At 36.5% G+C, this 17201-nt stretch overlaps 1 protein-coding gene across 1 annotated transcript in view; it reads right to left on the bottom strand.

Moving 5' to 3' along the window:
- Positions 1 to 5528: 5528 nt before the first annotated feature.
- The window catches only part of NDC80 (NDC80 kinetochore complex component), a 45585-nt gene continuing 33912 nt past the window's right edge, over positions 5529 to 17201 (bottom strand). Inside the window, exons 14-17 of the mRNA XM_003817886.4 lie at positions 15421 to 15513; positions 13113 to 13243; positions 11070 to 11172; positions 5529 to 5727 (exon numbers count right to left, since the gene is read on the bottom strand). Coding sequence (XP_003817934.2) covers positions 5590 to 5727; positions 11070 to 11172; positions 13113 to 13243; positions 15421 to 15513 — 465 coding nt within the window. The 3' untranslated portion in view covers positions 5529 to 5589. The remainder of the gene's footprint in view (positions 5728 to 11069; positions 11173 to 13112; positions 13244 to 15420; positions 15514 to 17201) is intronic.

A 17201-nucleotide genomic window follows, 5' to 3' on the forward strand; every position in this document is an offset into this window, starting at 1 on the left:
CCTCCCAAAGTGCTGGGATTACAGGCATGAGCCACCGCGCCCGGCCGAGTCTAGGATTTTGAGACCAGCCCAGGCAACATAGCTAGACTCTGTCTCTGCAAAAAAAAAAAATACAAAAATTAGCTGTATGTGGTGGTGCACACCTGTAGTTCGAGCTACCCAAAAGGCTGAGGCAGGAGGATTACATGAACCCAGGAGTTCGAGGCTGCAGTGAACCATGATCACACCATTGCATTCCAGCCAGAGCGATAGAGCAAGACCCTATCTCTAAAACAGATATTAATAAATAAATAGAAAGGAGAGGAGCGAGAATGATAAATAAATGTTTGTAGTGAAATATTAGCAAGAGAATTTGTATGAGGGGGACAATTTGAATTACTCTTGCAACCTTTTTAAAAAGTCAAATTCTTTCAAAATTTAAAATTAAATAAAATTTTAAAAAACACTTCCATAGAAGAAAGACTTAAATAACAACACTGAAAGTGAGGAAAAATGACAGAGATTAAAACAATTGGGAAAAAATTGATTTAATCAAACATAGAATCAAACATAAGATGGATAATAAAAAATAAAGATAATTGTTCCTCAATGGAATTAGACTGCGATAACCCAACTACTCAGTGGTAAAAACATGGAACTAGAGGAAGTTACAAAGAGGCAGATTTTGGTCCAGTAGAAGACAGAACTTTATGACAAGCAGCGTGCTCAAACATCAAATGTTTTAAAGTAATGAGCAGTTTGGAAGAAGTCCTATCATAGCAAGCGTCAGGAAGGATTTGGACCAACGGGAACCCTCACTGCAGGTAGGAACATAATATAGTACAACCACTTGGAAAACAAATATTTTGTGAGTTTTCTTTTTCTTTCTTTCTTTCTTTCTTTCTTTCTTTCTTTCTTTCTTTTTCTCTTTCTTTCTTTTTCTTTCTCTCCTTCCTTCCTTCCTTCCTTCTTTCCACTCATCAAGTGTAGTAGTGAGAAGAGGGAAAGAGTAGAACAAGGAGTTTGATCTGTAACTGAATATGAAAAATCAATTGAGGTAACATACTACCTTTGGACAAGCCAGTGAATTTCTTTCTTTTTTTTTTTTTTTTTGAGATGGAGTCTCACTCTGCCATCCAGGCTGGAGTGTAATGGTGTGATCTTGGCTCACTGCAACTTCCATCTCCTGGGTTCAAGCGATTCTTCCACCTCAGCCTCCCAAGTGGCTGGGATTACAGGCACCCGCCATCATGCCCGGCTAATTTTTGTATTTCTGTAAAGATGGGGTATCACCATGTTGGACAGGCTGGTCTTGAACTCCTGACCTCAGATGATCTACACGTCTCGGCCTCCCAAAGTGCTGGAATTACAGGCATGAGCCACCGGGCCCAGCCACCAGTGAGTTTCTTAAAAGTTAAATTTGCGTCTATGCTATATGGACTCCAAGGTTTTTAACTAAGAGTAATGAAAAAGCATGTGTCCATATGAACATTTATACATGAATGTTCATAATGGCTTTTTATTTGTAATAGTCAAAAACTATAAACAACACAATGACCATCAACAGGTGAATGGATGAACAAACTCAGCGTGTTCATATAATGGAATATTATTTGACAATAAAAAGGAATAAACTATTGATACACAGAACATGTGTGAGTCTCAGAAGAATTATTCTGAGTGAAAGAAGCCATGCAGAAGTATACATACTACATTATATATTTATGTAATATTCTAGAAAGTTGTAAATTTGTTTTCAATTTACTGTTTCTGTTACCAATTTACTAATTGGTCTGTAGTAACAGAAAGGTGATTGATCAGTGCTTTCCTGGAGATTGGTGTGGTGTGGGGGGTGAGAATGGATGGCAAAGGGCTATAAGCAAACTCTTGGTGGTGATGGATATATTCATTAGCTTGATTGTGATGATGGTTTTACAGATATAGATGTCAACACTTATGAAAACTTTAAATATGTAGTTTATGTTAATACACTATAAAAAGTACAGATTCTGATTCAGTAGGTTTGGGGTGGGATCAAGAGTATGCATTTCTGGACCAGGCACAGTAGCTCACACCTGCAATCCTAGAGTTTGGGAGGCCAAGTTGGGAGGATTGCTTGACTCCTGGAGTTTGAGACCAGCCTGGACAACATAGTGAGATCCTGTCTCTAAAAAAAAAAAAATTAGGCCAGATGTGGTGGCTCATGCCTGTAATCCCAGCACTTTGGGTGGCTGAGGTGGTCAGATCACTTCAGGTCACGAGTTCGAGACCAACCTGGCCAACATGGTGAAACCCTGTCTCTACTAAAATACACAAATTAGCCAGGCATGGTGGCACGTGCCTGTAATCCCAGCTACTCGGGAGGCTGAGGAATGAGAATTGCTTGAACCTGGAAGGCGGAGGTTGCAGTGAGCCAATTTGGTACCACTGCACTCTAGCCTGGGTGATAAGAGTGAGACTCTGTGTCAAAAAAACCCAAAACCAAACAAACAAAACCAACCAAATTAGACGTGGTGGCATGAGCCTGTGGTCCTAGCTACTTGGGAGGCTGAGGTGGAATTGCTTGAGACCAGGAGTTTGAAACTGCAGTGAGCTATGATCACACCACTGCACTCTAGACTGGGCGACAGAGCGAGACTCTGTCTCTTAAAACAGAGTCTGCATTTCTAACAAGCTCACAGGTGATGGTGATGCTGCTGTTGTTTCTGTACCAGGTTTTGAGTGGCAAAGATCTTGAGTCTTTTTATTTTTTATTTTTTTTAACAATTTTTAGATTCAAGGGTTACTTGTATGTTACACGGGTATATTGCATATTGGTGGGGCTTCTAGGTAAAATAGGTAATTGTTCAACCCTAGGCTCCTTTCCACCCTCCCCCACTTTTGGAGTCCCCAGTGTCTATTATTTCCATCTTTATGTCCCTGTGTACATGTTTAACTCCCAGTTATACATGAGAAAATATGGTATGTGGTTTCTTATTTCTGAGTCAGTTAACTTAGGATAAAGGCCTCCAGCTCTATCGATATTGTTGCGAAGAATATGATTTCATTTATGACTGTGGCAATTTTATTTTTTATTGATACATAATAGATGTGCATATTTCTGGGGTACATGTGATATTTTGACATTAATATATTAATATAATGTATAATAACCAAATCAGGGTAAATGGAACATCCATCACCTTAAACATTTATCTTTTCTTTATGCTGCAAACATTTGAATTATTCTCTACTATTTTGAAATATACAATAGATGTTTTACTAGAGTCACTCTACTGACTTATCGAACACTAGGTCTATTTTTTCTATCTACCTGTATTTTTTGTAGCCATTTATTGACCTCTCTTCATCCCTCCCTCCCTCTACCCATCCCTGCCTCTGGTAACCACCATTCTTTATGAGATCCACATTCCTAACTCCTACATCTGAGTGAGAACATGTGATATCTGTGTTTCTGTGCTTGGTTTATTTCACTTAACAGTGACCTTCAGTTCCGTCCATGTTGCTGCAAATGATAGGATTTCATTTTTTTTAATGGTGGAATATTCCATTGTGTATATATATCACATTTTCTTTATCCACTTATCCATTGACGGGCACTTGGGTTGATTCCATATTTTGGCTATTGTAAGTAGTGCTGAAATAAACATGGGAGTGCAGACATCTCTTCAATATATTGATTTCTTTTCTTTTGGATATATACCCAGCAGTGGGATTGCTGGATCATATGATAGTTCTATTTTTAATTTTTTCAGGAATCTCCACAGTTTTCCATGGTGGCTGCACTAATTTACATTCCCATCAACAACGGAGGAGGGTTCCCTTTTGTCCACGTCCTTGCCAGGAACCCTATTCCCTTTTTGATAAAAGCCATTTTAACTGGCGTGAGGTATTCATTGTGGTTTTGATTTGCATTTCTCTGAATAGTGATGTTCAGCATTTTTTCACATACCCATTGGCCATTTGTATGTCTGATTTTGAGAAATGTCCATTCAGATCTTTGAGTCTCTTTCTTCATGTGTCACTTGAGTGCACAATAACTACATGTGGCTGGTATCACACTGGATAGTGCAGATAGAACATTTATATCGAAGAAAGTTCTATTAGATGTCAGAAGTCAAGATTTTTCAATACATTGGTAACTACTACGCTTGTCATTATTAGTTATCCCTAAACTGTAACCTCTTTTTCATTCCACTCTAAATGCACTTCTCTTCATAAAGCCTTGCTGTAATTCCATTCCAAGTTTTTATTGTATTTTACTTACATTTCTTTTTATGTTCTTCATTCTGACTCACATTTGAAAGAACAGAAATTTAAACCTCACATTCTAACATCCTGAATATTCATTTGTCATGGCTCCTGTGGCTGTACCCAGGATTGTGCACCAGCTCAGATAAGTTCCACTGTGGCTTGTAGCACTACTAAGAGGTGTAATCTGAGGGAAATCAGAGCTTCTCTAGAAATAAACTCCCATCTCTAAAATGAGGGGGTTGAACTCTTTTATTTCTTCTGTTTCTCACATTCTGTATTCTTCTGTTTCAGAGTAAAGATGGCATGAAGCCAGAAAGAACTTTATCTTCTTGGAAAACCACAGGGCTCTGGATCAGGAGTGGGTTGTACTATATGCCTAGAGTCATTAAAAAGTTTAGTTAGTATCAACCTTTGTATAATTTGTACAAGGGATCAGCGAACTTTCTGTAAAGGGCCAGACAGTAAACATTTCTCAACATTTCTAGCTTTGCAGGCCACATGGTCTCTCTGGAATATACTCAACTCTGCCACTGTAGTAAGAAAGCAGTCATAGACAATATGAAAATAAATGGGTGCGGCTGGATTTGGCTCACATGATGTAGGTTGAGAACATCTCTAATCCAAAAAGCTTCAAAATCTGAAACTTTTCTTTTTTTCTTTTTTGGAGATAGGGTCTTGCTCTGCCACCCAGGCTGGTGTGCAGTGGCGTGATCACAGCTCACTGCAGCCCCAACCTCCTGGACTCAAGGTAGACTCCTACCTCAGTCTCGTGAGTAGCTGGGACTGCAGGTGGGTGCCACCATGCCTGGCTTATTTTTAAACTTTTTGTAGGGTCTCACACCTTGGCCTCCCAAAGTGCTTGGATTACACGCATGAGCCACCACAAACAGCCTAAAATTTGAAACTTTTTGAGCGCTGACATAACACCAACTGGAAAATGCCACATTTGACCTCATGAAGGATTTCAGTCAAAATTGTTTCATGCACAAAATTATTAAAAATATTGCATGAAGTAACCTTCAGCCTATGTGTATAAGGTGTATAAATAAATCTCATGTTTAGACATGAGTCCTGTCCTCAAGATATCACAAGATTTCCAAAATCTGAAAAACAAACAAACAAACAAACACACAAAAACCAAAAAACCCAACCCCCAAAAACCCAATTCCAAAACAATTCTGGTCCCAAGCATTTTGGGTAAGGGATCCTCAACCTGTATTTTGCCGACTTCTGGTTTAAATCATACTACCTTGCCTTCTCACCATTTGAAATTAGTAAGAAATGAGAGAGAAAAATACACTTTACTGAGACAATTTTATTCACTATGGATATATATACATGATCAACATTTTATCTTCATTCTTCAGAAGACTTAATTAGAGTAGCTTTCTTCTCATACTTATCTCTAATCTCTTTAATATTTTCCAAGAGATCTTCTGACATGCATTCTTCATATTCTCTATCAACTTTAGCAATCTGCTCCTCAAGATGTTTCTAGTGAAGAGAATTAACAATTGTTAAAGTAAAAAAAAATTAATTTCTTTTAAAATGTTTAATTGTAAAATTTACAAACAAGAGGATAACATTTTTAAGTTAAGAATAAAAAGGGCCGGGCATGGTGGCTCACTCCTGCAATCCCAGCACTTTATGAGGCTGAGGTGGGTGGATCATTTGAGGTCAGGAGTTTGAGACCAGCCTGACCAACATGGCAAAACCCCCTCTCTACTAAAAATACAAAAATTAGCCAGGTGTGGTGGTGTGTGCCTGTAATTCCAACTATGCAAGAGGCTGAGGCAGGAGATCACCTGAGGCTGGGAAGTGGAGGTTGCAGTGAGCCAAGATTGGACCACTGCACTCCAGCCTGTGTCACAGAGCAAGATGCTATCTCCAAAAAAAAAAAAGTAAAAAGAATATATTTGTATTCACCACATAGGCTCTCTTTTTGTGCCCTTTCTGAATTGTATCTTCTTTTTTCTCCCCAAGATATAGCCTCTTGCCTGAATGGTGTTTTGCTTTTCTTTATATTATACCTTTATTACACACATGTCTAAATATATATTGACTTAATAGTACCTGGTTTTCACCTTCATATTTATCAAATGATATTAAATATAATGTTCTATGACTTTTTCATACAGTATTTTAAAATTCATTCATGTTACTACATATGGCTGCAGTTTATTCAATGTACTGCATAGTATTCTAGAATGAATATATCAACATTTACTTATTTTGCTGGTAATGAAGTTTTGTTTGTTCCCAGGTATAGTAGGCTGAGTAATAGCCTTTCCAAAGATGTCCATGCCCTAATTCCAGAAAGGAACCTGTGACTATTAGCTTACATAGCAAAAGAAACCGTAGATGTGACTAAGTTAAGGATCTTGAGAAAAGGAGATTATCCTGCACTATCCAGGTGGGTCCTTAGAACAGGAAATCACCAGTGTCAGAGTCAGAGAAGGAATTTAAGGACAGCAGCAGAGGGCAGAGAGGAGAGAAGATGCCATGCACTGGCTTTAATGATAAAGGAAGGAGCTACAAGCCAAGGACTGTAGGTGGCCTCTAGAAGCTGGCAAAGGCCCCAGAAAGATTACAGCCCTTTGGACCCATTTTAGACTAACCTTAATAACTCTAAGATGACAAATTTGTGTTGTTTTAAGCCATTAGGTTGGTGGTAATTTGTTACATTAGCAATGGGAAACTAACATGCCACATTATTTTTTCTTGTTGTTTTTGTTGATTTTTTTGCTATTTCAAATACTGATACTGTAACAAATTACCACAAACTAGGTGGCTTAAAACAACAGAAATGTATTCTTTCAGCTCTGGAGGCCAGAAGTTTGAAATCAAGATGTCAGCAGGGCCATGGTCTCTCTGAAGGCTCTAGGGAAGAATCCTTCTTTGTCTCTTCCCAGTTTCTGGTGGCTCCTGGCAGTCCTTGGTGTTCCTTAGCATGTGGCTGCTTCACCCCAATATCTGCCTCTGTCTTCACATGATCTTCATGTAAGGATACCAGTCACTAGATTTAGGGCCTACCCTAATCCAATATGACCTCATCTTAACCAACTGCATTTGCAAAGATCCTACTTCCAAATAAGCTCACCTTCTGTGATTTAGGATAGACATGACTTTTGCGGGGGGCACTATTCAACCTAGTACAGCCCCCTAGCATATAGTGTAAATATTTTTTTTAGGGCAAATATACCTAGAGTGAAAGTTGGTTTTTCGGATTGCCAAATTACTTTCTTTCTTTCTTTCTTTCTTTTTTTTTTTTTTGAGACAGCGTCTTGCTCTGTAGCCAGGCTGGAGTGCAGTGGTGCGATCTCGGCTCACTGCAACCTCTGCCTCCTGGGTTCAAGTGATTCTCGTGCCTCAGCCTCCTAAGTAGCTTGGATTACAGGCATGTGCCACCACACCCAGCTAATTTTTGTATTTTTAGTAGAGATGGGGTTTCACCATGTTGGCCAGGATGGTCTCGATCTCCTGACCTTGTGATCCGCCAGCCTTGGCCTCCCAAAGTGCTGGGATTACAAGCGTGACCCACTGTGCCCAGCCACCAAATTATTTTCTAAAATTATTTTATCAATTTACATAGTTGCTAGCAGTAAATTAGAACTCCCATTTCTCCACATCCTTGCTGGCATTTGGTAATGATCAAACTAAATTTTTGCCAATTTCTTAAGTGTGGAATATGACATATACTTTCATATGTTTATTGGCCACCTTGGTTCTTTTGTGAAATTCTCATTCAAGTAAAATAATTATTTTTATTGATACATATCAGATGTACATATTTTCGGGGCCCCTTCAAATCTTTGGTCCATTTATTTATCTTTCAAAGGCCATTGTATATCTGGATGGTAATCTTTTACCAGTTGTGTTTTAAAAAACATCTTCTATCAGTTTGTGGCTTGTCTTTCCACTCTCTTTCCATGTCTTTTGATGTAGAGAAGATCTTAATTTTAAGAAAGGTAAATTTGTAAATAATTTTTTTTGTGGTTTGTGCTTTTTGTGTCTAATTTAAGAATTCATTTACAACCCCTAAAGTATAAAGATAGTTTCTTATAATTCTCGTAAAAGTTAAAAAAGTTAGCCTCACATTAATTTCTGAATCCATCTGGAACTGATTTCTGTGTAGAGTTTAAGGTAGGGATCCAACTTCATTAACTGAACAATTCATTTTATCCAACTATTCTGAAATACTGCCTCTCTCACATATATTTCATGTCTATGCTCATGCATCTATTTCTGCACTCTTAATCACAGAGACTGGTCTTTCTGCATCAATACTACAATGTGCTAGTTATTACAGCTTTATAATAATTCTTGGTATGCCTAAACAGACCAAAAAAGAAAAAAAAGGTGATTTTGTGTCTCACAGGAAAAGCAAAGTTTTTCTGTAAAGAATCAAATAATAACTACTTTAGGCTTGGCAGTCTAGATGGTTTTCTTAACAATTGCTCAATTCTGCCACTGTAGTGCAAAACCAGCCAAAGATATACTAAAACAAATGATGTGGCTGTGTTCCAATAAAACTTTATTTACAAAAGCCGGCTGTAGGCCCAATTGGTCCTGCAGGTTGTAGTTTGCTGACCCCTGGTCTAGAACATCAAGCCACATGTGAGACCTTTATGGGGCTCCAACCAGGAACTGCTCAAATAAACACTTTGTCCCACAAGAAAAATATTCCATCTAAAAGTACCTTTAGATCTAAACTCCCCCCTCTGTTTTCTTTAGTCCAACTTGATTACTCATTGTAAAGTTTCCTCATTTTGCCTGATCCTGTTCAACAAATATTGTTTATTGGAACCACACTAGTTTGACTTTCTATGGTTCTTCCATATTTTATGAAAGCTATTAAGAATTTATACTGATTAATCATAAATTTTGCATAGTGCAAAGTAAGCACTTAGTGCTTGCTGAATTTGGTCTAATTTTCCTAGTAACACCAAACTATACAGAAACTAAAAAATAATAGTAACTTACCATTAGGTTTTCAAATTTAGCTTTATGTTAACTGATTAAAACATTGATAACTGTGATTACTTCACACAAATCCCTAGTGATAAGTTACTACTGAATTAACAAAGGACAGACAATAGAGCTGCAGATAATAGAAAATCACAGCCAGGCGCAGTGGCTCACGCCTGCAATCCCAGAACTTTGGGAGGCTGAGGTGGGCAGATCACTTGAGGTCAGGAGTTTGAGACCAGCCTGGCCAACATGGTGAAACTCTGTCTCCACTAAAAATACAAATATTAGCCGGGCATGGTGGCACATGCCTGTAATCCCAGCTACTTGGGAGGCTGAGGCAGGAGAATCCCTTGAACCTGGGAGGCGAATTTGCAGTGAGCCGAGATCGCGCCATTGCACTACTGCCTGGGCGACAGAGTGAGGCTGTCTCAAAAAAAAAAAAAAAAAAAAGAAAGAAAAGAAAGTCAGAGGGGCTAAGGATGTTCACAACTGTTTAGCACAACTGCTTCATTTTTACAGATGAAGAAACTAAGGACCCAAAGATGTAAAATGATACATAAAAACAGGCTCTGTCAACCTAAGCCATCAATTGTATGCTATGAATAAACTTTTCTCTTATGCATCTAGAACAGAATTATTGTATACTATGATTGGGAAAATGAGAATGTATCACTCAGATAATTTTTTGTCCTATGGTTCAGATGAATAACACTGGTTGAAAAGGATCAGGCAAGGTTATAGAACCACTTAGTGCTTGAGTTAGAAAGTGGGTAGAACCCACGTTTTCTGACATAGCATCTAGGATGCTTTTCTTAGTTCTTCATACTAAAAAGTGAAGACCATTGGCACCAAGAAAGCAGCAGTTCAATGTCTTTCAGGGGAGAGGATGGGTAGTAGGGTATCACATGCTCATGTTTTCAATAAATGGAAGTCTATTAATATGATAAAGTGAATTTTTTTCTTAAACCAAACTCAACTGGAAATATATTATCACCTAATAAATTAACCAAGAATTTTATAGTTCAGCAATTTATCTTAGCTTCTGGGGCTCTGTGCAGCAGGTTGGAGGGATAGTTTTATTGGTGAACTTTAGCTGTGTGAAGAGTGGGGATAAGGTAAATAAACCTCATACTTTTGAAATACTTTACTTTGTGCCTATATGAAATCACAGAAAGGAATAACGATCATCATAAGATATGCCCTTTCATGTTAAGCTTAATGAAATCCTAAATGTACGATAAGTTTTCAAATGTACTAATATGTTTTCAGTATGTAGAACATGGCCTGGCATAGCGTCATTATACATTGTTGATGTAATACATAACATCATATGTTGTTTATGCAAATACAATAGATTACTTTATAAAATGCACAAGTGGGCTGGGTGTGGTGGCTCATGCCTGTAATCCCAGCACTTTGGGAGGCCGAGGCAGGTGAATCACCTGAGGTCAGGAGTTTGAGACCAGCCTGGCCAACAAGATGAAACCCTGTCTCTACTAAAAATACAAAAATTAGCTGGGCGTGGTGGCAGGCTCCTGTAATCCCAGGTACTTGGGAGGCTGAGACAGGAGAATCACTTGAACCCGGGAGGTGGAGGTTGCAGTGAGTTGAGACCATGCCATTGGACTCTAGCCTGGGTGACGAGAGTGAAACTCTGTCTCAAAAAAAAAAAAAAAAAAAATGCACAAGTGTTCCCCTGCATCACGTTGCCACATCACTAGACAAGATTCTTCTGATAAATTTTTGCTAGATCATACTTTAAATAGAAATAAGATTCATCATTTAATTTATATGGAAGAAAGCAGAAATATATCAAAGTTCTAAAAACCTTTCTTAGAACGTAGGAAAGACCATCACATACTTACCTCTACAGACCCAACATGTGTAGCAACCATCTCTAACAGACGTTGCAAGTTATTTCCCACTTTTCGTCTTTCTTCAGTTGTGGTTTGCACAACTAGTTGGTATCTGTAGAACAAAAACTCTTGTTTAAGTTGTCCAGGAAAAAAATTAATACATCCGTTCTAGTTAGCTCACTTCCCATTTCCACATTCAAAAAAACCAAACTGTGATTGATTTATCTGCTGCATACTATATGTATAATTTGTAGAGGTCCCACTATCAATAATTAAAAGAGAAATATAAACATTTTCAAAGATCCTTTGCAAGCAACAAAACAAAAGAGCACCAAAACTTCATGTTTTAACATATAAAGCTTTGGAGCAAAGGGTTGTAACTGAGTCTCCAAAGGGATTGTAAACTCAAATGCTTTCTGGGCAAGACAAAAATTTGCAAATGGGGGAGTAGAAGTCTTACTTACAGGAATTCAAATTCAAATTAAAACCAATAAAATTGCAGGCCAAATAAACCTCAACTGAGTTTTCTCCCCTTGGCCTACAAATAAAGAAGTGAAGAGAAATGACTTTCACAAGGCTTGTACTTGCAATCTCAAAATAGGACATTTTTCAGTTATTTGAGGGCAACTTAAGACTTAAAAAATGTATATTTTACATAAATGTACATGGAGCCTATGGATTAACTGTTCAGTATATTGATTTTATATAAGTTGCTCAAGAGTATTATATACACAGAGACAGAAAATTATTTAAAGAAACGATGCCACTGTTTGTAGTTGTAGTTATTATATAGTGTGGCTAAAATTTTTCCTATGTAAGTTTTAAAAATTGTGAGGGAAACTGAGAAGGATGAGATCCTGACAATGTATAATTTGATTATAAAGTACTTCTAAGAAATACAACAAAATATATAGGCAGTTCTGTTGTGTTTGTTTGGAAATATGAGCGCAATCTGGCAAATTTCATGTTTGCTTATGCCAGTTTCTTTCCTGAGAAATACTTGGTGAATGCAGAAAACCGCACCCAGCTGAATCCAGATGCAAAAGAATACACACATCTAAGCACACACATCAAATGTACAGCAGGTACTCAGTGCACTGCATATGTAATGAGCCACATGCATCCAGTACTGATGGTGCAATTTCCATCCCACTTCAGATAACCCACTTTCTACCTCTTTACAGTAATTCAGTCTGCAGCCTTCTGAATGCCCATTTCTCAAATCAAACTAGAGGTCTTTTTAATATGAAGGGTCCCATATTTATTGTAGCATTATGTATTTCTTAGCCATTAAGTATGTGTATCATTGTGCTAACATTTTTGTTTGATTCTTATCTTTTGTTTATATGTGTCACTGATGGAGTTTTTAATTTTTTTAGAGATGGAGTCTTGCTATATTGCCCAGGATGGCCTTGAACTTCTTGAACTTCTCAAGTGATTCTCCTGTCTCGGCCTCATGAGTAGCTGGGACTACAGGTGTGTGCCACTGAGCCTAACTACTGATGAAATGTTAGTGCTGTGCCTCAATATCAGTTTTCCCGTAGGTCCTGTGATTTTTATGGCATGATTTTGCACAGCATGGTAACTATTTGGAAGGCATATGTTGTGTTATAGTAGACTGACTGTAATTTATAGTATAATTACATTTTACTATATAATATACATAATTTCTAGGAAATAAAAACATGAGCTCAGTGGAGTTTATTAAAGCTTAGTGGAATTTTATTAAAATTCACTAACAAATAGCCAAATTTATTTGAATTGATTTAAAACTTTTTATGTTGTTTTCAGGGATTAAAAGCCATGTATTAACTAGATCTAACGATTAATGATTTCTTGGTGGACAGTAACTCTAATACTAACAGAATGTATCTGTTGATAGGGAAAGTTCTCGAGTTATAAGCAGTTGTACTTAAGTTCTATATACCATTCTTTCCATCCTAAATAGCTGTATACTATAAATTAAAGCAAATAAAAATAGATCTAATTTTATGGAACTGTTAAATTAATAATCTGAAAATAAACGTATAAATCTTGGTGAGATAAACTTACTCCCGCTGAACAGCATCTAATTCATTCATAGCTTCACTGAGCCCCTGGTTAACAGTACTTTCTAGCAGGTGCTTGTGCTTCTCCAAGGACTCAAGCTCACTGGCACATTTTTCATCCTCTTCCTCTGCTTCCTATCAGGATAAAGTCATGGTTATGGGTTTCTTGATATTCACATTCTGTATACTCTAGGTGGATTTAAAACAATTATAAAAAGCACTTAAATAAAATCAGGTTGCATCATTTGTATTCTCAAGATGCTTACTGTTTTACATGCAAGAGACTTTAAAGTGCTCCTTTGGGAATTCTGTATTATAAAAACAAATGCGGCTGGGCATGGTGGCTCATGCCCGTCATCCCAGCACTTTGGGAGGTTGAGGTGGGTGGATCACTTGAAGTCAAGGGTTTGAGACCAGCCTGGCCAGCGAGGTGAAACCCCATCTCTACTAAAAATACAAAAATTAGTTGGGCATGGTGGCATGCACCTGTAATCCCAGTTACTCAGGAGGCTGAGACATGAGAATCGCTTGAACCCAGGAGGTGGAGGTTGCAGTGAGCTGAGACTGTGCCATTGCATTCCAGCCTGAGCGACAGAGCGAGACACTGTCTCAAAAAAAAAAAGTGATTTTATTATTTTTTAATTTGAAAATATTTATTAAAATTTAAAATATATATAAGCTTTAAAATATATATAACCTTTAACTCAATGCTTCAGAAATTTATCAAAGGGAAGGAATGGAAAAATACATAAAGATATACAAAGATATTCACAGCAACATTATTTCTCAGTTGAAAATTTAGGGAAAAAATTAATAAGGGGCTAGCTAAATAAGTTATATATATATATATATACTATGTATATATGTAAAATAAAAACATAATAGAAGGATTGCTCTCTCTACATTCGTATGAAAAGATATCCATGATATCTTTTCTTGAGAAAGACAGATTATGAAAAACTATGTATAATTTGGTACCATTAAAAAAATATATGTTTGTATATCTGGAAGACACTCCCTAAACTTTAACCATTGTTTCTAGTGATGGGATTATGGTAGATTATAAGGTACATTTCAGTTCCCATTTTATACATTTCTCTCGAGTCTCTATTGTTTGTAATGAGCATTTATATTATGAACAAAAAATACCTTTTCCTTTAAAAAATTAAAAAGTCACTTTATTCTCAAAGATGCAGAAACTAAATAAAATTGGTTCAGTTTTTAGGGCGCCAAGGTCAACTGGCTAGAATTCAGTAAGTGAAGTTTTTTAGTTTTTTGGTGAGTTGGAAGTATTTACCAAATGTGACGTTTTCAAAAAGCTTGCATAGGATTCATTCAGCAGTATTTTCCAGTCTGAACAACAGGAAATTTTATAATATTTTAATTAAGATTTTTTCCCATGAGCTTCAAGGAAGCCTTATCTAGGTCCTTATTTCACAGATGTATTAACTATGCACAGGCAAAGTAGCCCAAATTAATCATTTCTAAGGTTTGTGAAGATTAAGTATCATAAAACCTTTCATTTAAGTGCGTCAGAGAGTAAACTCAAGCATTGTCATGGAGGATGTGTGAAAAAAGAAAAATGATTACCAATGTCTTATATTTCACATTTAGATCATATTATGTGGTATATTTTCTAAACATTTCACACCGTTTAAGAAAACAAATAGGTCCTAAATATAACACAGGCAAAGAGAAAAGTTTTCAATTCCTAATACTTTGTTGACATAAGTAAAAAATATTGGCATAGTTAAAATTTTCACATGAATTGTGTAAGTGGTAATGAATAGAGTCATCTGAATACTTTAAGTAAAATGCTGGTCAGACAGTAGAATGTTGAAGAATCAGTCTTTTTATTTTACCCACCTTCTAGATTGCACGTAAACAGTCTTTGGAATTTGACCAGGATAGTCAGTTTACAATGACTCTTGGTGGGCAACTACATATTCAAAAGACCTTATTGGGGTTCAGGCTTTAGCAGTACATAACACTAAATCTCTACAAAAAGGTAGGAGAGATTCTGTTTAGTTTTGCAAGGATACTGAGTCATATGCAAGTATAAAATACCAGATAAAGGAAAAGTAAATGTTCCTTTTCTATGGTAAAACAGCCCTAATCCAGAAAAATGTCCTTTGAAGAACAAAATAAAATGACTCCTTATGATAAACTTTGGCAGAGAAAACTAACCCAAGATACAAATTATAGGATATATATAGCTTAAAGATTTTGATTTTGATGTCAGAATATGTGACTCATCAAGCAGTCATGACATAGCTTTTGATAACCTACGCAAACTGTGGCAAAGTTCTTACCTTAATTTTTAGTTGGTAAAGATCATCCAGCTTTTGAACGTCTTCTTTCAGAGTTCTCACACTTCTCTTGCTTTCTGTTATCATTGCATTCAACTGGGGAAATAGAACTTTGGTTGAGAAATCATAACTATACATCAAAGATATTTTAACAAGTTATAGAGTTTTTATATTATCAATCAACTAACTGAACAATGTTATTTCTTCTAGTCCTTTTGGACTCTCACTTATCATTTGTCCAAAAACTTTATTATTCTCCAAAGAGAAATTAGTTTCAAAGAAACCTCAAAGTTAACGATGTTAATATCTGTTTTTCCACTAGTTGTTGTGGGAGTGCTTTTTAAGCTCTCATATATATTATATATTATTAATATTGTTATATCAATTTATTCATATATAAATAATTTTTGCCTCTGGATTTGAAATCTAGCTTTATTTAGACTATATCTACTACAGCTATTTAGCTTTTCATTTGTATGTTCATTTTCTAAAATGTTAAAAAAGAATTGTTTGTATTAATTTTATTGGATGTTTGCTAGTATAGTCATGCATTCCTTCAAAAAGTAATAAGGTAACCACATTTAATCTTGTTAAAGCTTGAACTTTAAGATCAGTTGAAACCAAAACTGAAAGAAAAAAGTGTTTTTCAAGTTCATTTCCTGTTGGCAAGTGCTGATACCAGTTGATGTCAGCAATTAATAGAGAATGTTCTTCAGCTATACCAAGAGGAAACTGTTTCCTGCAGAAACACAAAATAGTAAAATGTATAAACAGCTGACTTTTTTTTAAAGGATAATTCTACACACATATGAAATTAAAAAAAAATTTAGGGGTTCAAATTTAGTGAAGCTATTATTATTTGCTACAAAACACAGGGTAGTGACATATACAACTAGCATACGCCCAGAACTCAAAACCAGATCTAACACCAAGAACTTTTTCTAAAGGTATGTTATATCTGCAGTAACTAACAAGTTAAATGAGTTGTTTTAAATTCACTTGTAATAACAACAACAGATACTCAAGTAACCAGAACTTCCACTGATCCTCATGGTTGGTCAAAAGCATGTTTACTCATCTCTGAGCAGCTTCTACTTTCCATGTCAGCATTACTAAAGCTGCATTAATTACTTAAACATTTTTTTCTGAGTCCCAAAGTACACATTTCCATTGTGTACATATATATATACACACACACACACACACATACACACACACACATACACACATACACACACACACACATACACACATACACACACACACACACACACACACATACATATAGCCCGACTCCAATTGCCTACTGGACATTCTCCACTTTGATGCCCCAGAGACCTGAAACTCAGCATATCCCAACCTACAATTCTCTCTTCTATACACTTCTCTTTTATATTCTTTATCAAGCTAAAGAACATCACCACATACCCATCTGCCCAAAGATAAGACACCTGGGCATTCTTGATTTCTTTCTTGACCTTCACATACAAATGGACAACCAAACTGTTGTTTCCATCTTTAAATCTCCTTTCTCCGTCTTCACTGTAATAGCCTTGCTTTGGGTCCCTACCATTTACTATTCACTGTATAGGATATTGATAGGTCTCTTAATTGCATGGTCTCGTCTCATGCACCTCTCATCTATTCTTCAAAAGGCCAACAGTGTGAAATTACTAAAATAACAGTAATTATTGTTATTTCCTTACTTATAAATCTTCATTGATCTCTACTGCCTAAAGAATACAAAAAAATTCAACCAGTAAGGCAAGCTCCTTCATAATTAG

Source organism: Pan paniscus, chromosome 17, assembly GCF_029289425.2.
Source record: "Pan paniscus chromosome 17, NHGRI_mPanPan1-v2.0_pri, whole genome shotgun sequence".
NCBI lineage: Eukaryota > Metazoa > Chordata > Mammalia > Primates > Hominidae > Pan > Pan paniscus.